Raw genomic sequence first — 23,921 nt, 5'->3', positions numbered from 1 at the left:
TTTCGATGTTACATGACTTTATAAATTATTTGATTTGGAATATGAAATATATTTTTGAGAAAAGTATATTAATTTGAGGTGAAGTTTGACTCATAGTCTGACTATGCATTGATTCCCACTAGTGGAGGTTAAACTCTGATGCATTGATATCCTATCAGTGGAGTAGTTAAACACTGATACTTTAATTTCCTACTAGTGGATAGTTAAATACTGGTATTTGATACCATGCTTGTGGGGGTTGTATATTGATATTTTGATATCCTATCAGTAGGATGGTTAAATATTAATTCTTTGATATCCTGTCAGTGGAGATTGTATGCTGATTTTTGATATCCTGCTAGTGGAATGGTTAAATACTGAAACTTTAATACTCTGCTAGTAGGATAATTAAATATTGATATTTTGATATCCTATCAATAAAGATTGTGTGCTAGTAATTTGATATCCTATTTGTGAAATAGTTAAATGCTAGTAATTTGAAATCCTGTCAGTACGAATTATGCACTGATATTCTGATTTAATTTATGACTGTTGAGATGAACATGATATTTTGAAAAAAAATCAATTTATGAATGAAAATAAATCAGCATAGATTTTATTTTAATCAGTATGATATATTTTGAATTGATGTATCTTATATATTTAGTATATTATTATTATCGAATTAATCTGACTAAAGTATACATTGCTTATTAGACTATTTAGCTTATTATTCTATATTTTATTATTTTTATAGATTCAGAAGAATAGCATGACTTAAAGATTCTATATAAAAGAGTGAATTAGAAATAGAATTTGATATCTTTATTTTAGATTAAAATTTATTAAATTTAATGAAAAACTATGAAATATTATTTTATAAGATATTTGATTTAGTTATTTGAATTAAAGTTAAATATCAATTATTTAAATTTTATTTTACTGTTGCTTTATAATATCATGATAAGATACCTTGCATGATTGTAGAGAGTTCTTAAAAAATATACGGTGATTGTCGTGACCTTCAACTCGCGATCTCGAATCGGAAGTGCGATATGTACAGTTTTGTTGCATAACGTAGACTATCTAGTGATGAAAAAGTATTTCATCATACATTTTTTAATATATAAATTTATGATAAAAATTAATTTTATTGCTAATTATCTAATTAACTATTAGAAATAATAATATTTCATAGTTAAATATGTTTTTCTTAGTAAGATTTATTTATATAATAGAATACTACTTATTTAATGATGAATTAGACTTTAGCATCTATATATCATTGTATTTTTTTTTTTTGATGAAGTAGTCTTCATTGCAAATTATTTACATGATTTAATGATGATAGTATTTCATCATTAAATATATATTTATTTGTAATATAATTAGTTTTATTACAAAGTATTCATCATTTAAGGATGAAATGGATGTTGTTATATGTATATCATTACATAACTATAGTTGCAACAAAAAGAATCATAAATTATCTTTTTTCAAAAAAATTTTAAAAATTATATATTATTATGAAAATATATTGAAATTATTCTAAATATTTTAAACAAATAATTTTCAAAATATTAGAAAGAATAAAATAAATTTATTCATTTTCATTTCTTTTAAAAAAGAAAAGATGGAATTTTGTATAAAATTAATTAATGATTATAGTCTAATATATTATAATATATATAAGGATTATATTTTATAATATGAACAAGTTTTGTATGAGTATGGTAATGGTAACTTTATATTACATGCTAAAGTTGTTATAGTGGCTAAGTCTTAGGTAAGAAACAAAGAGGCGTTGGATTTGATCATTTCTATGTATGTGTGTGTGTGTATGCATGTATATAAAATTCCTGCCCATATTTAAAATTGCAAGCATGCTTTCACATCCATATGCGAATTCGATAGGATTCAAAAAAAGATTTCCATCCAAATCTATTTGATTTTGAGCAATGAAATAGTATCATCACTAGTAGTCCTCTTTTTGTGATGAAGAAAATTTTGTCACCCAAATATTTTATGATAAAATTATTTTTATTATGAAAAAAATTATTTCTATAGCAAAAATATTGCACATAATCCTTAGATCTGACTTTTCGCAATAAAATAGATGTTTAAGCAATGTCATTTACTAACTTTTGGTGACAAATTATTTTGCCACAAATTATGTATATGTTAGTGTCAATAATCATTTCACCGTAAAATATTGAATATTTCATGATGAATTACTATTTTCATCGTAGATGAGTTTTAGTGATAGAAAATTGACTACCAACCTGATGACAATATTTTTTTTTGTTACCAAATACTTTTCAGACGATCAAATTTATTTTTTGGCAATGAAAAACTTCTATGGTTAATTGCAAAAATTCTTGCAGTAAAAAAGTAAATTTATGAATTATGCTTTATGTCATTAGTAAACTATTTTAAGGCATGAAAGGAACTGGACTTACCAAAATTGAGTCGTATTTAAACCCTCTTTCTATCTGATAAAAATCTATTGTGTTGGTAGGAGTCTCAAAATCTAAATGTAGCTACACCTGTCCCATGATTGGATAGCTCTAGCGAGCATTCAACAAGGCAGGAGTAAGCTTGATGTATCTACGGCTCACCCGTGACTTGATGGCTCATATGAAATCTCAACCACTCACCCATCATAATTTTTACACGGGCAAATTTAGGGTTAAAAAGGTTTGTACTTGAATCTAGTAGCATCTACTTCATGAGGTATGTGCATTATTTTGCTTCACGAGCTATAACTACATAAAATTTTTCTAATAAAAGTTAGGTGGTTAAAACATCCCGTTACATCAAAAAAAGCCAAAAAAAAAAAAAAAAAAAACTATCATTTCATATAAGATAAACCTTTTGAGATATTAATTAAATAATTTGTTGTTATTCTTGCATAATTTTGCGTTTAAGTAATAGCATGTGATATTTATTTGGGGGAAGATATCTAAGATCCTAGGAACAACATATCATGTGGTATTAATTAGGTTATAAGCTTGCATTATGTTGCTGTTGATGGTAGATGGTGACCATAAGATAATGGCAACCCTTTTTTAGTTGCAAGAATAGTGACAGGCTGATTTGCTAGTGCGAGAAGACTTCTAATGAAATCTATACTATTTAGATTTGATGCGGTTCTTGTCATGCAATAACATTTACGTCTCCCTTGACTTCCAGGTTAAGTGGCTTTGATGACCAAGTTGTATGAAACAAAAAATTAGTTAGCCAACAAGGAATCCACTACTGTAAAGGGACAACAACAATTTCAAAGAAATTAGACTAATTAGACAAAATAAAATCCAACAATAATATTGTCAATATTGTTTTGATAAATTCTTTTGCATAATTAAAGAAATATATAGTGTATTGATCCGTAATTAGACAACAACATGTCTTGCTATGAGCTGACAGTGTTATATTATTTCTTGACAATTGACATGGTTATTGATTATGGTGGGCGGACGGTTGCAGATAGCTATGCTACCATATTGGGCGACATACTCCACGTTCCATTTTTTAAGGGTTATGTGTCATTTTCTTGTGTCACTTGCAGTCACAGGTGTAAGGATCATACACTTAGCATCTTCTAATTGAAATTCCAAGTCTGACCTATTGGTATGGTTCCATATCCTCCCCCTTTAACTCAGCTTTGTTTCAGAGATGATGTATGTGCCCAAGGCAGTGCATGCATACATGGGCAATTGTAGAGAGCTTGTGGAGGAGTCCAATTGATTTATTGAATAATAAGAGATGATCTTTGTGCTATGTATATTATACAGGTCCAATATTTCTATGATCTTTATATGAAACTATTTGGGGCAACCAAAGGTTCAAGTTTTATATTGTTTAGCTGGCTCTTTACCAGGCATATTGCTTAGTTTGGCTGAAGAATGGGGTCCATTAGTGGACCCACTCCGGCTACATTTTGGAAGATAAAATGATTTTGATGTGCATGTATATTTTTCTTGGTCTACCTATCAATTCGCTTTTCAAAAGATACGAGTGGTCCGTAATAGGTCGAGACAAATACTAAAAACATATGGGATGAGAAGATATTATAAAATACATATCATTAGATATTTTATTTTGTGATGCTCGTAAATATATTTATTTTATATTGATTTAATAAATCAGATATATCAGTATATATATATATATATATATATATATATATATATATATATGGGATGAGAAGATAATGCTCCTTATGCGAGTCACTGTCACATGGTCACCTCCCATCCAGACCTTGGTAAAATCTTCTCGCATGCATATAAGCCTCCCTAGTCTCTCCTAGGGACGCCATCTTAGAGAAATCTCTTCTAGGTGGTTTTTGACGACGAGAGTTGCCCTTCCATGGGTTTCATCCTCTTTAAAGTTATCCTACAAAGTCAACCTTCGAGTCCCTTCAGAGGTGACTACTTTGAATCTGAGAGATGGGAACAAAGTCCCAACCCTTCGTTCCCGAGTTTGTACGGTATGCTAAGCATTTTAAATTCAATTTATCATTATACCACAGTTTTTTAAAGTTCACTTCCTGTGCCCGCTAATGTAGGTTGCAATTTACATTTGTTAGCAGTAACATCACGTGGATTGACATGGCTGTGATTTCTATTCGTTTGCAGTGTAGCCTATTCTATGACGTGCGCACCATTGACCTGCACAATTAAGCCTATCAGTTGGGCTGAACGTGGGATTAGGCACGGCCAGAGCCGCATGAACGGCTGTGATTGTATGCCATGGCATAGCTAGTTTTGTTAGTGTATCTTATTCTCTCTGTCTTAATCTCCGGTTTCAATTGCCTCCTAAAACACATGCTAGAACTTGTATTGGTCATAGTTTCGCAACCAAAGTCAAAAAGTTCGAGATGGCATAATGAGTTCCATCAAAGATAAAAATGTAAAGCAGATCACATATGCTCAACCAGGCTATAACACAGTGGAAGAGTTTGATCTCTGTCCGTGATAAGAAACTGGCTTGAATCAACGTGGATGGAATTCAATTGAAAAACTAGGTCAAGTAACGATTAAGGAATGGAGAGCACCGTGTGGCCTCCAATGGCGCCATCATCGGGAGATGAGATGCCATCAAACAAGATGATTTATAAGTGCTATCGTGTCATATATGATGTGTATTATTTGATGATCATCCATTTGTTATCGATGATCTTCGAGAATTGTACAACATTTTATAGTGCAACTTGTGCATCGCAGAGGATCCTGATTGATGGCTGAAGTTCTATTTGTAGAGTACCTACGCTTGTAAAGAGTTGGTGCAACTATTTCCGAAGCAGAGACTTTTTGGAGGTCTCTTTAGTCCCCGATTCAAATGACCTTTGAAAGTAACAGCTCGGGAGAATATCAAGACCTTCATGCGTACAGCAACTCAAGAAAAAACCACCACTCATTAATTTGTTTCTGTGGCGCCCATCCCTAATTAAGCAGCATTTGGAATATACTGAAAGGGTTGTATTAACTTCGAAGAGTGGCAACATTCGTTATACCCCCTTTGGGCGTGGTGGAGACGCAAAGGAATCGAGCCAATCGTTAAGGGCTTAGAACCAGCTCGCACTGGCCCTGTGCTGCCAACTCGTAGATGTGCATAAATTATACTCTTTCAGAGGTGTACACGGGGACACCTGCCATGCTCTCTCATGAGATATTACAGTTCCTATCTCCTTATACTGATCTCATCATAAGATATGACGGCTGATTGGATAGCTGCTTTTATTGCAGAGCATTCAGGATCACTTCGTTGGATCGACACGCGAGATGCCTTTAATCCATTTAGAAATGCTTTGTTTTCTGGTTATTTTAGATGTATTTATACTAAAAAAATTTGAATAACCCATCTTATCAAAAATATATAAATAAATAAATGGTATTACTTGTTCATAACAAGTCTGCAACACAAGCAATCCTATTTAAAGCTCACGTTGTTTTCAACTGCGGAGTAATCTCTCTGCTCTTCTAACGAAGGTCATCGTTTTCTAGTGCACTCTTTAGTCACCTTTTGTTGCTGACTACAAACCGCGATCAGTTTCATGACCTTGTTTTAATTTTCTTCTTTTCCGTAATCTTGTTCTTTCATTATTTTAACAAAAGCTTGGGAAATTTCCTTAGTCCATTTACCCTTAAAAAAAAAATCCCCAAAAAATTGGAATGGTAGAAATCACCTTTCAGAAATGGATTGACTGCCCTTAGCTTTATGGGCTTGTCTAATTTGCAATTTCCTAATTGCTTCGATTCTAATCCACCATGGCAACTTATTTCTCTTAAATTCGTCGGATTCAGGACTTATCCCAGAATAGATCTTCCAACCTCCAAATAGGCCCTATATTATTAACATATTTAATATCTAATACTGTGCTGACTCAAACATCACAAGACATAGTTTAGCAAGTTGTTGTCCGAGCGGGGTTCATTCTGGGCTTTTTTTAATTCATACAAAATCTAAAGCTTGGACCCAGACTTGGAAACTGGGATTTTTGGCCTCAAGATTAATTGGGCTTTCGAATTATAAGAAAAGGGGTCCAACGGAGGTTTCTCCACGGTAGGTTAATTGGGCTGCTCGGGCCGGCTGGTCCATTGACACCCAACAGATATATTGACTGGCGAGTAATTCTTTGAATACTGTCTTCAACGTAAAAAAAATATACCACTCTATCTGATTGGGCCACATAGCCTCCTCTTTCTAATGCATATTTAATGCCAGTAGATCTACTTTTTTGGATACAAGTTTAAATGACAAAGATACTTCTCTTTTTTTGAAAAAATTACGACATCCCGATATTATAACATTTTGTAGTTAAGATGTCATAAAAAAGAGAAGAACATTTTTGTCATTAAAAATTTATGAAATTTTTGATGACGAAAATATCCTTCTTTCTTTTTGATTTTTGGAAGAAAAATTATGACATATTGTATGCATAAAGTCATAATTTGACCATGGGATGTCATAATATGGTTATAGGATGTCATAATTTTTTCAGAAGAGGAGAAATAATTTCATCATTTAAAATTTTAAACGAAAAAATGAAATTGCAGACAGTAAATATGCATTGAAAAATGATGGCAACGTACTTAAATATGATTGAATGGTGTGCTCCACGTCAATTTTATTACACCGCATGCGGTGCACAAAGACGAGCATAGCCACGAGGCAATACCTCCTGGGAATAAGCCCATGCAGTGGCAGTGGAGGAGGGAGGAAGCAAGGCAGAGGGAGGGATGATAGGAGTTATTCCAGTTTGCCCAAGCCTTCCAACTGAGTTCAGGTCCATCTTCCCTATGCCCATTTGAGCCAACATTGACATCTGTAGCTGTAGTGTGTTCTTGGGCATCATCATTTGTGGCATGCTGCTCATTGTCAACTGCAGCTGTAGTGTGTTCTTGGGCATCATCATTTGTGGCATGTTGCTCATTGTGCTCATGAACTGAACTTGAGCTTGTAGCTGCTCCGAGTATTCGATCACCTCGATGAGGAACGATACTTTATCATTCTACAACACATGGGAGTGAAACAAATGAAAGAAGAGTTAATGGCTGCAATAACCTTGGTGTCACTGTGGTGGGTTGGTAAGGATTATATGAGCAAGAGGGGATGTGGCTTGTGTTCACCTACCTTGCTTGAGTTGGGAACCAGCTTCTACAGAGTTTAATCCTTTGGTTGATCCTATCCCTCCTTTTATTCAAGAGTCAAGAAGAAATTTATTAAAATATCTTTCTGTTAAATTTCTATATTTGTGTTAAATTTATTTTCATCTTTTTGTATTTAAGTTTATTTAACCAATTGTTTAGTTGCCACATTTTGCCTCAGCCATCTATAGGAGAGAAACCAAAGCCGAGATCAAGCCATAAAATTTCCCTTAATGCAGAAAATAGAGATTATATAGAAAGGGGGAAATTTAAGTCTCAACAATAAAATTTGATTGAATTTGTTTGCTTTAAGAGTTCGATAGGACATGTATAGGAAGCATGGGAAAAGAATATTGTAGTAGACTTAAAAGAATGTGGCGTGAGAAAAGAATGATCATTCATATATACACATAATGAATGCATTTATGCATTGCACTTGTATGCATGTAGATATCCATATGTTTGTAAACATTTTCAAACACATGAACAATGAATGGCATAAAGGAATTAGAGATCAGAGCTAGTGGTAGTGTGCAGTGGAGTGTGGGAGTGAGTAATAGGTCAGAGTAAGTAGCTGTGTCGTTTTTATGTACTCTGCATTCAGTAGTGCATAGTTTTATTTCCATCTTTCTCTCTCATGGAGCTTAGCCAAGAATCCAGGACTTGCTGCTTTGCAACAACTTCCACTTTCATGCCCACTAGTGTATGCCATGAATGTTTTAAAATTCCTAGGAGGCCAGGTTCAGCCAGTGCCTGAAAAAGCCAGATCAAAGAAGATTTTTCAACTGTTACCCTTATATTAGCACTTGGATGTCTACAAATAAGAAAAATCTTGTTTGTGCTTAATGAAATCTCCAAATTTTGGTTATTAATTTAATATACAAACTTAGAAAAATCACAATATATTCATTTTCACTGTGTCAAAAACATATCAATAAATTTGGGATTTCTTAGGACCTGTTTGATACTGTTGTTTATTTTGTGTTTGAGTTTCCATAACAATTAATGAAATAAAATATGGATATTGACGTTGGAGATAGCATTTGTACCAAACCCTGCCATTCCTTTCTTTTCTGAAAGTAACAACTCTTCGCTGCCAAAACTTCTAAAGGTTCTACAAAAATGTCAGAAAACAAAAGGTTTAATCTTACATATTCATTTTGTCTACTTTGATTTTCTTCTGGGATTTGTGGGAAAAAAAGAAGAAAGGAAGGAATACCGAACAGGCCCTTAAATTTCAGCACTTCGACATATCAAAGTCAGTGGGTTTCAGGAGTTGAGAAGAATTTATCCTTCAAATTCTACCAAACGATGAAGTACAATGGGCTCTGTTTTTTGTTTGGTCTTTCTTTTATTAGCATTGTTTTATGGAACTTTTTTGTTTTTCTCTTTGTATTTAATTTTGTAACTTTGAAAATTGTTAGAACTGAAAGTCTGAAACAATATGCTTAAGCATTATATCATACTTTAATTTATTTGTACCACATCTGTTATTTTTGCCGTTTTCAATTCTAATCATTTTTATTACACTAAATTATAGCATTATATCATACTTCAATTTATTTGTACCACATCTGTTATTTTTGCCGTTTTCAATACTAATCATTTTTATTACACTAAATTATTTTCAAGCTAATGGTATCGAATTCAAAAGAAAATATTGAACTATTTATCTTCAGGCTTAGATTGATGCTGATACATAAACAGGATTCTTGTATCCCATTTTCCACACTGCATCACCACATCATAGATTTTGCTAGTAGCCCATAGTAAATTTTATAAACAACTCTGTCCTTTTCACAGAAAAATTACAATCGCACTAATCACCTTGAATTGCTGACCTGTGAAAATTTAATCCAACAAACATCAGCAAAAGTTTCATAGTCTTCTGAATCCATAGGCCTATACTTGCAAAATAAAAAATAAGGAAAGTAAGGACAATGGTAAAAGTAAATGATGATTATCCACATATTCCAAGGAAAACAATGCAAACTTACAGCTACACTAGCCATATAACAAAGCACCAAAACCAATTTAGCATCATTATAAGATTATAAGAAGAAGTTCTTTTCCTCCTCAATTTGTTAAATTATGAGACATCAAGAAAGGTTACTCTACCAAGGATTATACAGCAAAAGGAAGAACCTGGAAAAACCACTTACTCTTCCATATCTCCATGGTATCCGAACAACTTACTATTCAAAGGTTTCTCACTATTAGGTATCTGCAAATCCCTACAGAAGTCAGGTTATTCCATTAACCAGAAAAACGGTAACAATATAAAGATTCAAAACAATAGTTAACATCTGTCAAAATAAAGAAATGAGATCCAATGTCGCAAAGATATTGTCCTTTGAATCAGATATATATGGAGAAAAAATCTCCACACAGAGAAGTAGAAGAATTGAAGGAAAAAAAATCTAAAAAGCCTATAATTTTTATAGAAAAAAGAGAGAGCAACAGTTAGGGTTATGGGAATTTTCCACCTGGACTCGTCGCAAACGGTGTAGACGCAGGCGACCGGAGGTTCGCCTCGGTCTCGCGGCACCGCGCTTTCCCTTCCTGCGAGCGACTCGGCAGACCTAGAGAATCCGAAATTCATAAAGTCGGCAACGCGGCTAACGTTACAAAACCGAAGCCGGTCCGGTTCGGTCACACGGACCGGACCGGACCTCGAACGGTTTTACTTCATAACCACGGCAGCCTCTCGGGATCTCACCACGATACGAAACCATGGCGGCAGCGGCGGAGTCCGGAAGTAGCTCAGAGAGCGTGGTGGCGGGGCCGCCGCCGTCAGCGGCCAGGGGAGGAGGTGCGGGGGAGGTGAGTCAATGGGTGGAGTACGCCGTCCAGCAAGCGTTGGATCTCAAGAAAACCCTCGGCGACGCCACCGATGCCGCCTTCGGGGCCGCCGAGTCCAGCCTAGTCCACGCCGTCTCCGCCTCTAAATCAAGTCTCCAGGAAGCCAGAGTACGTCCCAAAATTCTTACTATCGAGGCGTTCGTTTACTTTCTAAATTACAGTATATTCTCATTTTTTTTTTTATGGATGATTTAGGGCATGATGGAATGGGTTAAAGGCCAGTACACTGTTGGCGAAGAGTTGGTCTTTGGGAAGATTAAAGGTTTAATTTTGCTCTCGATCTCATTTTTTATTTTTCTTTTCTTTGTCTTGGCATCTATTTTAGGTTTCTATTGTGTTTTTTTCATTTTCTGGGAGCTTATATAGTCTTATATCGAATTGTTCGCAGAGGGCGTTATTGTTGCAGCATCACATCCGAGCCTCTCTCTTGGAATTGCTGGAACAGCAGGGCTAGTCCTGTTTAAAAGTATTGTCCCTTTTTCTTTATTGTTATTTTTTAATTTCAATTTGCTCTTTTTATTGCGTGGCTGTGGTTTTCAAGACAATATAGATGGGATTAGTAGCTGTGAACTTTAAATGCTGAATGCTAAGGCTTAGAATCTCGATGAATTAAAACGTCTGAGATTATATAACCTATTAGTGCTATTCCCCCCTCCCCCCCCCCCAAAAAAAAAAAGAAAAAGAAGATAAGTTTGTCTTTATTGAGAGTGATCTAATATCACTCCTGAATTTTCTTTTAGAGTAATGATATGAACTGTAAAATCTAATGGTATTTATTCTTTCAATATGTAGGACCAAGGCGCTTTGTGATCTGGAATGTGAGACGTATTTTCGTAAGTAATGAGGTGGGCATGAGAATTTCTTACTTCTGTTTTCCAGCTTGTTATTTTTTCTGTATAAAACTTTATTTTTGTATAGGTTCGTATAAGATTCTAACTCATAGTTGGTAAACTTTGTTCCTTTCATAATACGACTCCTTAAGTTACCGCATCTCAGATTGAGAGAAAAAGTTAGAAAAAAGGTTGTGCTGAAATTAAATGAACAACACAAAAAGCTAAAGTTGTTGATTCCATATTTCAACTTGAGCAATCATAAAAAAAAAACAATCAAAGTCGACTTATTACTTAAGTTAGAAAGATGGTTGTAGCTCTACTTGTGCAATTACTGGAGTGGGGATGGCTTGATAATTTTTTTGGTTTTAGTGATTAACTAATGATACGATGAATGAAATTTGACCTCGGGAGCACAAGTCTTTCACTTAGTGACTTGCTTCAGAATCTCTCCTGAAGCTCATCCTGAACCTGTTTCCTATATATGTCTTTATTCATTTTTTTAAAGAGATCCGCTTCTGTGTACCTGCAATTGAATCATTTGTTTCACCTGCACTCACTTTCGGTAGCTAAGATTTTGAATACTTTCACAAAGCCTACATCCAAGTTGTTTTCAGAGGAATTTTTTAGTATTTATTAATAATTTGGAGTGAATGAGGATGTTGAAATGACAAATTGAGTATGTCTTTTTGAAGTGGGAGCTCACAAGACCTTTGCTCCTTTTTCTTTCCTTTTTTTTTTTCCATTTTCACAAGTTGATTCCTTAGAAGGCTTACCTTAGATTTTTCTTAAATATTCAATAGAATAAGCTTCAACCATGGAGAAGTTAAAGAGAGAATTTTTGTCGTGAGTTGGTTTCTCATCATCTAATCATTATCTGTTTGTGTCTAATGCTATCCTATCCCGTTTACCTCCTTATTGTCTTAGATGTTGAATTAACTACTTCAAATTTTAGAGAAAGGATTTAAATGTTGTGGGAAGGGACCATCCTGGGCTTTTTATGGACTAGGAGACCCTGCATACTGGTGCCTAGGACCGTGGTGTCCTGTCTTATCCTAGTCCATTTCCCAAATTGTCCCATGCCAACACTCTGGATGGTGGGACACCTTGTCATCACATAGGTATTTAAAATGTTGTTTCGGAGGTTTAATTTCAGTTAAATTATGTGCAGTAATGGTAGGACAAGAAAGAAGTCGGGGAGGATGGTGAAGGAAAGAAGGAAAGTTAAAAAGAAAAGGGAGAGCCAGCTTTCTAGACTGGGCAAACCACATATGTCTTGTTCCTTCTTTCTATGGGCTGTTTTGATCCCTTAACATACAACCATCAAATTTTGGAAGAAGATGCATTTAGAGTCCAATTACTAGTTGGAGAAGTTGTAATATCGGTTTTGATGACATTGATGAAACTAGCTGGTCTTCTTTCCGATCTATATATATTTTGTTTCAGTGTTAGTTTATTTCTTTCAACCTGAGGCTTGATCTGTTGCTTTTGGAATCTTGAGACTTTCTTGGACCATGAATTGAGTCCCATTGCAGAACTTATAGCTTTCTATTAACATATGTGTTAGGTAATGCAATTTTTATTTTTTGTTTTCCTGCTAGCACAAAGCTAAAAGTTGTACTAATAATGTCAATAATTAATATCGTCCCTTGGCATAGTTTCGAAAAAATAATCCCAGGAAGATCAATTAACTCTGTTGCACTTTGTACTCCAGTGAAGGAGTTGAATGCCACACCATTTCAATATGTCTTTCCAGATAAATTTGCTTCATTATTCACTACTGCTAATCTATATGTACCTAAGATATTACAAAGGCAACCATGTTCGGAATGTTTGCAGCATGGAATTTCATGAGCAGACCAAGCAATTGTAGTTCTTTGTCTTGATCACCACTGAGTTGGGAAATTGTTTTTTCTTCTTATTTGGGACACTACAAGCAGAATTCTTTCTCTGCTCACAATTTATTGTTTTGGGAAAAAATGAGTTGTTCATTTCTGGAGGTGCTGGCTTTTTCAGGTTTTAGTTTCATAGAACCTACCCAATGTTTATTTTTATGTAATTTGAATGTTCAAAGAATGTTACATGCTTAATGGTGTAAAATTCAATTTTAATCTGAACATCTATAAATGGAACATAATTTGATCTTACATTGGACTGTACTGTTTCTTTGTCTACAGTCTTTGCTTTCTGATGCTCAAGCCAAAGTAAATGAGTTGCGGCAATCAGTCAATCTCGTGAAGAATGAAAGCAAAAAATTAGAGGTAATTCTTTCCTTTTAGTGGTGTTTAAATGTTTACTCTGTCATCAGTCTTATTTTGCATATAGGTTGACCAAAAATGGTGATCCTGTTTATATAAAAAATACTAATGAAAAAAAAAGAGGCCAAAATAAGATGCATCGGGGTGTGTTAGTCATGTCAAATCATGTCACTTATTATTTTGTCAATATGGCATGTTTACCACACCCACCCTTGGTCTATACGGGTTTCATACATAATATTTCAAACTTTGGCTGTATTGAACTGACATTAGATTTTCTAGTTAATCTTTTATTGATGGTTCACAATATAGATCATTATGTGCATCTTCAGATTCTTGGCACCAATAAGATTGATGAATGACATGAAAATTGTTTTATGAAAGTGAATTTTTTAAGGCATTAGGTGGAGCTTTTTACTATATCTGACCTTTTTCTTCTTTGATAGATATCCTTTGTGGTTAGATTTTTTCTCAGAGATGCAAATACTTCAGCATGAATATTCATGTCATTCTTTTAACCTTTTTGTAGCTTTGCATATAGAGCATTCTTGGATTTGTTGATTCTTGGCACTCCGCCATAAAAAGAATATGTCAAGTGACTTCTATTGGGTAGAAGTTCCCCCTTCTTTTTTTTTTTTTTGACAGATTGTTTTGTGTATCTCTTTGTCTGTGAGTGATTATTTTTTTGGTACCTTGATGGTTTAAGATGACAGATTATAATTGGTGTGGATTAAACTGGTCTGAATTTTTCCCTCTTCATTGTGCTGGTCTGACAATTTTGGAAATTTTAAAGATACACAGACAAAAACAACAGTTACATAAACTTTAATATGTCAATAACTTAATAAGCTATGCTTATATAGCTTTTCCATTATAAAGCAAATTTTCTCAGGTAGTCTTCCAGATCTTAAAATAGGCAAGATCACTATCATGTACAAGTTTATTTCTATTGAAATGAAACTATTCTTTCTTGGATAGACAGCTGTGTTTCCTTCATTTTTCTTAATTTTTAGGTAAAAAATTTTTGATTGGTAGCCTCTAACATTCTGTACCTTGTATTCCAGGAAAGGGCTTTAAAAGCAGAAGAGGAAATGAGAGAAGGAAGGATGAAGCTTATGTTTGTCATCTTCCTCTTCTTCAAACATTTCATTCTTCTTGTTTTTGCCTGCCACCTTTATTTCTGGGTTCTTATATTAACAACTAGGACTGTTTATTGCAGAGAAGAAGGACGTGGAATTCGAAATGAATTACGTTATGTCAACAAGATTGAGAAAAAAGCAGCAGGTATGCAGGGATTGATATCTTCAACTTCCAATAATAGACAAATTGAACTAGCATAGAACTGGTTGTTCTTTTTAATGTTTTAATTGAAGTTGGTTGTCTTGTCAGATCTAAAAGATGTGATTAATGAACTTCCCATAGGAGAAGCATCTCGGTACCGATCAGAGGTTAGTTTCTTGCTATAAACTTTCTTTTTTCCTTAGATGCTTATTCTTTCATTACCATTTTTACACTGTCGTTTCTATATGATTAGCACGGATAACTTTGAATTGTCCACTTGCTGTCTGAGCTTTCACATCTGTCTTAATCTAAAGCTTCAAATAACATGGGTTTGGCCTTATGTAGCATATAATGATGCATTAATTTTTCAAGCAGTTCAACCTGAAGCCTATGCACTTCAAATTGGTTATGAATACTTGATTATGGACATAAGGGGTTCATGTGAGAGGATTTGAATTTAGGTGATATTGGTCTTCATGTAAGTAGGAAGAGAATCCTCAGGATCATCTAGACACTGAAGGGATTGGCAAAAAAAGGGTGGAAACAAATGCTAATACAAGAAAGTGCATTCATTTCTGAGGAACAAAGAATAAGCTAGAGAACCAAATTGCTAGATATGTCACACATGTCAAATGAGGTAATTAGTGCTCTTGATACTTTTGTTTTTCTTAGAATTTTGTGTCTCTAAGTTTATCCTGATTTCCATCGGTGTGCAGCTAAATAGCTAGTAGATCTATTTTCTGACAACTCAATAAAAGGCAATAAATGGATCTTTGGATGTACTGATGCATATACCAATGGTGGAGTCGAATATATTTTTTTTTCTTTTTTGGAGTGGAGGCTTGAATATGTATATGCTTAGACGAATTCTGAAAACATTTAAAGGGGACCTTCATATTGTGCCAGAGCATAAGAATCACCGCAATGACACATCTACGATATGCTGAGAAATTGATCTTTTGAGCTGTGACTATCAAGATTTATTGTTAAGCTATTTTAAGTTGGTCGTTCCACAATAAGTTATCCTCTGAAAGAGCACTCTTTTCCATGTGGGCTGTCAGATTTTCATGTAGGTTGCTAATTTGTAGCTGGAAAGCAACCTACCCACATGACCTTTACCCTGAGAACTATTCTTGTTGACAGAAAGGTTATTGCTAATATGCTGATTAAAAGTTTGGTTCAATATTGGCATACTTCCTGTTGTGTGGAAAATATTGTTGACTTCCTATGGAAAATATTACTGGCCATTATGGTTTTGACTAAGCATGCCAACCTTAAGATCTGAGCATTTACCTATGCAAAACTCTTATCATAGAGTCATTCTTGTCGACATGATGGCTTTGGATGCAAATTGCCTAGTTTATACTAGGACAAGAGAAACTTTACTGGAACTGTGGCATATTAGCCTATGGCAGTATTGTTTTTGGATAGGCACATGAAGAACAGTGGATGTCTAAATTTTTCTGCAAATATCCCTATTTAAGAATTCTCAAGCCAAATTCTAATTAGTCATGAAATCCTACTACTTTTTTTTTGCTCATTTAAATCACTGGATTACATAGGGTTGTGGAGTGAAAGATGATGGACTGGTTGCATCTGGATTGATCATCTTTAAAAGGGACTGTCATGGTTAAGAGTTGCCATCATGGGAAGGTGAACATATATATGTGACATTTATGTTTTGTTGTCCCTTGACCCCCATCTTTTTTTGGGACTTACAGTGTCGCAGGTGGGGAAGGGGAGAAGATTGATTTGCACATAGTTGATTTATTAATTTAGGAAATGGGATTACCTTGTGTCTATTATGCACAAAATTTCCCATGCATAGCTTGAGGTCATGGGAGTGTTTGAAGTGGAAATGAGTATAGTAGGTTGGGTTGGAGCATTTGGTGATCGGTTGGGCCAGATACGCATGCCTAATCTGTTATTATTATTATTATTATTGGGGTAGACGTAACCTGTTTGGCACCATTTTTTTTCAAGTCAAAAGACTTTTGCAGCACTAACCTGTTATTTAAGTAGACCTAATTTTAACTCTAGACAGGATTCATGGACAAAATATCCAAGTCAGATTGGTTGTGCACCAGGTCATTGTTGGCAGCTTGTTTGCAGGCCTAGCATTCTCCTTTTTCTTGATTGTTGGAAGTTAAGGCTGCAAATGTATTTGTGAATGCCGTTGCCTATCCGTCCAGTGTATTTTGGTTACCAATGAAGATGTGCAAGTTTTGGACTCTTTAGAATGGAGGCCATTGTTTGCCTGCATTGACTCGCCACATGATTTATTAAATGAAACTACAGGTCTGTTGGGCTCCTAATTCACTATATTTGCAGAGCAATTCTAGGTTCCCAAGTTATGTGCATGTGGAAAGTTCTCCTGCCACGTGTGGTACAGGTGTAACTCGAATTTAGTATGGTACATGGGGGGTAGTTGAACATTGAGTTACTTGCCAATATTAGTGAGCGAGGAGCTTTTTGGCTGTTCCCAAGCATTTTCCATTTGAGGTGTGACTAAGCAATCTGCAAGTACCTCTGACTAGGCTGGATATTGCAACATTGAGTCGAATGCCTGAACCAACCTTGTATGAAATCAAATAGTTGATTTGCCGCACTCCTAATGAGGCGTTGATGGTGCTGCTTGCAGGTATCTACCCTTGTCTCTCAGGTCAAGAAAGAGAAAAAAGCTCTCAGTGGTGCCTTCTCAAAGATTATCAATTATGGAATACCAATGTGATGGTCCACTTATTTTCATTTTTCCCCTAAACAGGTTTTGATATCTAGTGCGGCTTATACTGGGGCAAACAGATGAAGAAATGTTTCCCTGCTACCAGGGAAATAGTAAAATCTCATTTTCTTGTAATTTTTCTGCTCATAATCTCGCAGAGCCATAAAATACTCAATTTCTACTTGTATTTCTTTGATGACAGTATGTTTATCTACTTGATATGTTATTTTTTCTTTTCTTTTTTCTTCCTGCATAAGAAATGATTTCATCAACCTGTCTGACATTCCCAAGAACCTGGAAAGTGGTAGCCTTTTTTTTGGGGATGTGTCTGTAACATCCAGGACATAATATATCCATATATTTAATTTGATAAAACAGCATTAAAAGCTGATTTTAATCCACATGGTCTTGGCCTGACCATCTGCCAAGAGCCAACTCCTCTTACAATCTCTCTCTCTCTCTCTCTCTCTGTATTTCTTTTATGCTAGGAAGAGGGAGCCATAGCAGTAGACACTGATGAAGCTTAAAATTTCTGGATCTGTTATAGGTTGTTCTTAGGTTGGTAGCCCATTGCAGGTTAGTGTTCATTGTTCTACTACCTCTGTTTATTTGAAGCACACAATTGTTGCATATCTCCTTTGACACAAGCATTGTAGCAAAAGATTACTGTCGGATTTGAGCATGTTCTTTGCTCAACTCGCTGCCTTCCTTTTTTCCAAACGGGCTTGCTTGTGGAAGAGGTCCAGGCTTTGGAACCATACACCACCGTATTACTAAAATAAAAAAAATAAAAATAAAAAAAAAGAATTTAAGCACGATGCTTCTTCACCATAAGATGGGGAGTTCGGAGCCAACTCGTTAATGGAGCAGGGTTTAAAATCCTTAACGTCCACTTCAACGAACCGATAATAGATTGGACTTTAAAAGCATATTGCATTTCTTACCGTATTGGTGCATGAATGACACAAGATGTCCAACGTCGTCATGTGGGGATAAGAGAAGTGCAGCAAGGAAGCACGCATGAAACATGATGCTAGCGCTGGTGCAATTGTCTTCCTTCACTGGCAAACAGAATGAGAAGGGATGAAGTTTTGCAGTCCGGAGGATCATGTTATCATGAGCCAAATCATCAGGTGTGATGGTTCCCCGTTCAATTATTGGTTTATGCGATCTGGCTGCTGCTATCACCTCAGATATAACAAAATTCTCAGCAACTTAGAATTCAACATCCCTTGATCCATATTTCCTACCAAATCTGAAATTTGTGTTCTACGTGGCAACTAAAGCTTTTAATACTGTGATATGGTACTTCTCTGATTTGCCAGTCCCATCCCTATTCTGACATTTAGGAAGCAGGATATCTTAAAACATGCCGATGAGAATGATAGGATAATTATGGTAAGATCCTCTCTTGTTCAGGATGGTACCCTACCTCGATATCTCATGTAACAAAATTATATTGCAAGTTTTATTATCAAATTCAACATGAACTGCATCTTTTACAATTCCGCAAATAACAAAATATTTATAAACCACCTTCACAATTATCAAAGCAATTTTACTATTCTTATGAGGGAAAAAATGGTTGTAGATCAGAGGCTCCCATCTTCAACACCAAAAAGGATGAATTATGTTTCACGTACCATCAATTCCATCTGGAAAAGGACAATCTGTTAAGTTGATACTGATACATGATGAATGTTAAAACAATTCAGTCTAGCCCTCTGTGTGTATGAACATGCACGAAAATCAATTTATTCAATAGAGTGCCTGCTGACTCCATGATCAAGTCAATAATAATACTTTGTACTTCATGGCAATGAATTCCAAATCAATCAAATACTTAGCTGCTTCAGCTTTCTATGATTCCGGATAATACTAGTGCAATCTCTTTCCATCCATGTAACTTATCCTTCAATTGATTTTATTCCTTTTCGAACATGACTTGGCTCATCAGATCTTTAACACAAAGCAGAAGCATGTAATCAATAGCAAAGATCAGAATGTTGACAATCCTTTTCCCTTAATGTTGACAATCAATGGCCTAATTAGGGAAAAAAGCAATAGCATAGAAAGCCAAGAAGAGAGCTGCAAATAAAGTATCGACAGCAGGAAACTGTATCATGTCCAGACGAAGCAGAAGAAGTTCAGAATAATTTTTCCAATCAATGCGTCTTTTTAACACGGATACTCTCCTTAGCAAGCGAATGTGAGAAAGCCATTTTGTCCTGCAAATATGTTATAATTCTAGTGATCCACTTAAGACCTCAGGCTGCCTCAGATTTTGACTAAATTAAACAAAACTCAACTCCAACAGAATTGCTAACCTCATCAAGTTGGAGCCAATAAGCAGGTCTCTGCACTATAAGACCCTAAGGACCATAAAGTATATAAGAAGCATCTTTTCTTTATTTTACTTATGCAGAGTAAGCCTATGGAAAAGATTTCTAAGCCTATGGAAAAGATTTCAACACAAATAGATCCAAATAGCAGGTTCAGGCAGCAGCAGCAGCAGCATGCATACATACATACAGAGAGAGAGAGAGAGAGAGGAAACTGACTGTATAAAGAAAAAAATTAGATAACAGAGTCAACAGGTGTGCAGCTGTTTACAAAGAACCTCATGGAACATCTGCTTTTACAAATCAAAAAATTGCCTTTGCTTCCATAGAATTTCTTATCAAAATATACTCATGATAGATGAGCAATTGTTATTTATTACTGTCAGGTTACATGAGTAGCTGATTAATCCATACTGTTAACAGAGTTATGCATACATGAGATTCTGAGAAGCATAACTGGTATGTCCGCAAGTGCCCAGTCTGTTCCTTTTAAGCACTGCTAGTATTATGTGCCTGCAGGAACCAAATACCTTAAGTTGGCTGAAAGACTATAAATATTGTCAGTTACATTGCAGTTGTTGTCTATTGTATGAGCAAAATGTATCCAACAAGTTGTTTTCCCTCTCGAACTAAATTATCAGAATTCAAGATCGCGTTCGATGTAAGACCAGAGGTTCCTGTCTAAGCATGTGCAGACATATTGATGTTGTGTAAAGATTTGATTTATGTTACTATAACAAAGAAGCTAAATAAAGTAAGAAAACTGGCCTACTCTTTCCCCAGAGGCCACTGAAATATTCAACATTCATTATCTTGAGCTTTCATATAGAGTCACTATTAATTGCTTACAAATGCTAGGAAAAAGTCCTATGAATAGGTAAAGCATGGTCCTCTCTCTCTAAAAAGGGGTAAGGCACAGACATAATGTCAAGACTTGACTTCAAACCACGCGATCATTATCCGATGGACAAATAAAACCAACCATATTTACCATCTCAGTTAGAATTTTTCAAAGCTAAAATCATGCACACCTTGGCAACTTAAATAGCACGATAGATAAATTTATCATTTTTTGTTTATAATTTCTTAAAAATAATATGCTTACTATTTTTCATTAAAAATGTTTTGCCATAATACACTCATTTAACGTTCCATGTCTTTTCACTATCCACAGTACAAAATCAACTTATACTGAGTCCAAACATGCACTACAAATAGCATTACACAAAATATAAATTAAATAATCTTATCAATGAAGAGACATAAAAAAGACACATTAATGTATTGACAAGAGGGAGAAAGACACAAAGATTAAACTCCCATCAATGAAGAGAGATTTCCTATGGAGGGAGCATAGTTAAAAAAAAAAAAAAAAAAAAATGCATAAAAATAAAGCAACTGAAAAAATTTCAATATGATGAAGAATACATATATAAAAATAACATCATTCGGATTCGTATTAACAATATGATGGCAAAAACATAATTTAAACAATGACACCCACAATCCAACCAAATTAAGATTTTGCTTTGACTTAACAAAACTTATTCAGAGGCTTATGACACCAAGCGTTTTAGCTCAGGCTCCATCAAATCCACAAGCAGCATCAATCTCTCCACAAATTCAAAGAGGCAGTGCCGGAGCTACTCATAGAACATCCAAAATACTAATTGAATAGGACCACTAGGGTCCAGGATAGGTGAAGCAGAGCGTACCCTGTGAGAGAGCCCTGCAGCTCCGAGACGTCAAGCTCAAACACGACGTCAGCCTCGCCGCCGCCACGGCACTGTGAAGGGGGAACAGAGTCCCATTCAAGCATCCAAGTTCCACCGGAGACCTTCATAAAACCACCCAGAAAAACTCATCCTTAATCCAAAAAAACCATTTTTAAGGAAAAGAAAGCTTAATTACGGGGGGCGGACCTCGAGAACGATGGGAAACGGCGAGTTGGAGAAGGGGAGGAGGCGGTGGCGGTTCGGGAGGCGGCGGAGGAAGGGGACCGCATCGTTCCCTTGGATTTGGCGACGAATGATCGGAGAGAAGAGAGAGAGTAACGGTTTAGGGATCGAAGGCCGGAGATCGAAGCCATATGGGAGGCAGACGAAGGTCCCGGGTTTCTCCGGGTTTAGGGTTTATTGAGGGTTTCGGGTATGCGTTCTGGTACCCCGCGGAGCAGCAGTAGGAATGGATGGTTCTTCGGTCGTATACTCGCGTGAAATGGACGAATGAGATGCTATAGTGGCAGCAATGTCACGGCGGATCGACCATCCGCATAAAAATTTCTCTATGGAGCATCTCCTCCCTCCTTTTCTTTCAAAACGAACAAACAAATAAATAAATATCCTGCCTTGGCATTGATCATATTTATGGATTTATTATGAGTCTAAACTCAGGCTTAATTTGATCAATTTGGAACATTGAGCTCATTTAGGTTAATTTCGGTCGGAACTTGAGTTTTGAGTTGTTTTCTTGGAAAGGACACTCAAGAGTACGAGGTTTTCAGGGACTTTGTTATAACCCAAGCCTAAAGCCCACTAAACCCAAGCCTAATTAATCCCAATCGGAGAAGGGTTCTAAGACTCTTGAAACTCTAGGATCCTCTATAAATAAGACTCCCCTCTCCCTCTCGAGCCTCCATCGACGGTCGTTGAGCTCCAATTTTTTTCTTTTTTCCTTGAAAGTCGCAGCACCCTCTTCTTGTGTTCGTCGGAAATCGAAAGTCGAAGAGGCCACTGGAATTCAGGTAAGGATTCAATCTTCTTTTCTCTCCCTCTTTTCTTTCTCCCCATGGCTTTAGACCCCTCGCCGGCCATCGGGATCACCAGGAAACCCATGAAGTGTGAAACTCCTGTTCGACCAGCCACTTTTCTCTCTTTTTCAGCCACCGATGTTGTCGATTGCGACGTCTCATCCTCGAGATCGAACCCCCATCTCTCTCTCTCTTTCCTTGAGTGCTTGGCTGCCGGCGACCGACCAATGATCGAAAATCATGAAGAAAGGGGATGGATCTTCTGTTTTTCAAAAAAAAAAGAGAAGGAAAGCTTGCCGGCCGAACCCCATCGCCGACCAGCTTCGCATGGTCGGCCGTCGTTGCCAGACCTTCGGCCAAGCCACCATCTCGTCGGAGCCCGAGCCACCGAGGGGGGGACCTCACGGTCTTCCCCTGTTTTGACCCAAAAAGGCCACGGAAAAAAGAAAAAGAAAAAGAAAAAGAAAAGAAAAAGAAAAGAAAAAAAATAATAAATAAAAAAATAAAATAAAAAAAAGAAGAAAAGAGAGAAATTTTCTCTCTCCTCTCTCTCCTTTCTCTTTCTTTTCTCTCTCTTCTCTATACCTTCTCTCTCCATTTTCTCTCTCTAGATTCTCTTAATATTTTCTCTCTCTGCTCTCTCTCTTGGATTTTTTTAGGATTTATGGATTTAAAATATATATAATAATAATAATAATAATAAAATATTGGACGCTATCATCTAGTCAATCCATGTGAGGATATTGGATTTTAAAAATTTTTATTATTTTTATTTGATAAAATTTTGATCAAAAATATGATATTTGACGTACCAGGTCCGGAGAAAGATTTTCGAGATTTTTAGGATCCCTAATTTGGATTTTCTTTTGAGATAAGTTGTGTATTACTTTTATTGAATTTATTTGGTGAATTATAAATTTGAATTATATTAATTCATGGTATGCTTATGATTGAAAATATTTGTTGAAATTAATTATGATTGAAAATAATTGTTGAAAATTATTTATGATTGAAGATATTTGTTAAAAATTATTATGATGATGTATGATTATAAAGAATGATATGATTGATTAACTCGAATATCACTTATTCATATTATTTTTGAAATAACATATGAATTAAAAGATGATATGAATTGACAATCTGACTATGTAAAGGACCCCGCCAATGGGGGCATATACATTGACAAATATTTTATCCTGAGAATTTATGTCGCCAGCGAGACCAGCGACATGTCGTCAGAGAGATC

At 35.5% G+C, this 23,921-nt stretch overlaps 2 protein-coding genes and 1 non-coding gene across 8 annotated transcripts; 1 reads left to right on the top strand and 2 right to left on the bottom strand.

Annotated features, from left to right (window-relative positions):
• Positions 1–6,860: 6,860 nt before the first annotated feature.
• Positions 6,861–10,309, bottom strand: LOC105055000 (uncharacterized). Its single transcript, XR_012135762.1, has 5 exons — positions 10,115–10,309; positions 9,791–9,852; positions 9,456–9,530; positions 7,615–7,674; positions 6,861–7,484 (listed from the first exon to the last, which is right to left on the bottom strand). It is a non-coding gene; the product is annotated as an uncharacterized protein (transcript).
• A 52-nt stretch (positions 10,310–10,361) lies between these two features.
• LOC105054975 (RGS1-HXK1-interacting protein 1) lies at positions 10,362–20,731 on the top strand. Of its 5 annotated transcripts, XR_012135835.1 has the most exons (10): positions 10,362–10,598; positions 10,686–10,752; positions 10,879–10,956; positions 11,283–11,335; positions 13,498–13,581; positions 14,643–14,695; positions 14,798–14,862; positions 14,968–15,026; positions 15,235–15,496; positions 15,576–15,784. XR_012135835.1 is itself a non-coding variant. In XM_073246668.1 (9 exons), exons 1-9 carry the CDS (start codon positions 10,362–10,364, stop codon positions 20,368–20,370), a joined length of 720 nt encoding a protein of 239 aa, XP_073102769.1. In that variant the 3' UTR covers positions 20,371–20,731. The 5 variants fall into 5 exon arrangements, 4 of the variants coding, with proteins under 4 accessions (XP_073102769.1, XP_010934947.1, XP_073102768.1 ...); XM_073246668.1 differs by lacking the exons at positions 15,235–15,496; positions 15,576–15,784 and adding an exon at positions 20,347–20,731; XM_010936645.3 differs by lacking the exons at positions 15,235–15,496; positions 15,576–15,784 and adding an exon at positions 17,501–17,982.
• LOC105054974 (uncharacterized) lies at positions 19,026–22,053 on the bottom strand. Of its 2 annotated transcripts, none has more exons than XM_010936644.4 (3): positions 21,846–22,053; positions 21,639–21,760; positions 19,026–19,236 (listed from the first exon to the last, which is right to left on the bottom strand). In XM_010936644.4, exons 1-3 carry the CDS (start codon positions 22,010–22,012, stop codon positions 19,217–19,219), a joined length of 309 nt encoding a protein of 102 aa, XP_010934946.1. In that variant the 5' UTR covers positions 22,013–22,053; the 3' UTR covers positions 19,026–19,216. The 2 variants fall into 2 exon arrangements, with proteins under 2 accessions (XP_010934946.1, XP_010934945.1); XM_010936643.4 differs by lacking the exon at positions 19,026–19,236 and adding an exon at positions 19,266–19,540.
• Between the last annotated feature and the right edge of the window lie 1,868 nt (positions 22,054–23,921).

This window comes from Elaeis guineensis, chromosome 12 (genome assembly GCF_000442705.2).
Source record: "Elaeis guineensis isolate ETL-2024a chromosome 12, EG11, whole genome shotgun sequence".
NCBI classification, from domain to species: Eukaryota; Viridiplantae; Streptophyta; class Magnoliopsida; order Arecales; family Arecaceae; genus Elaeis; species Elaeis guineensis.
The sequence above is the reverse complement of the archived record's forward strand: the minus strand, read 5'-3'. Positions and strand labels throughout refer to the sequence as shown.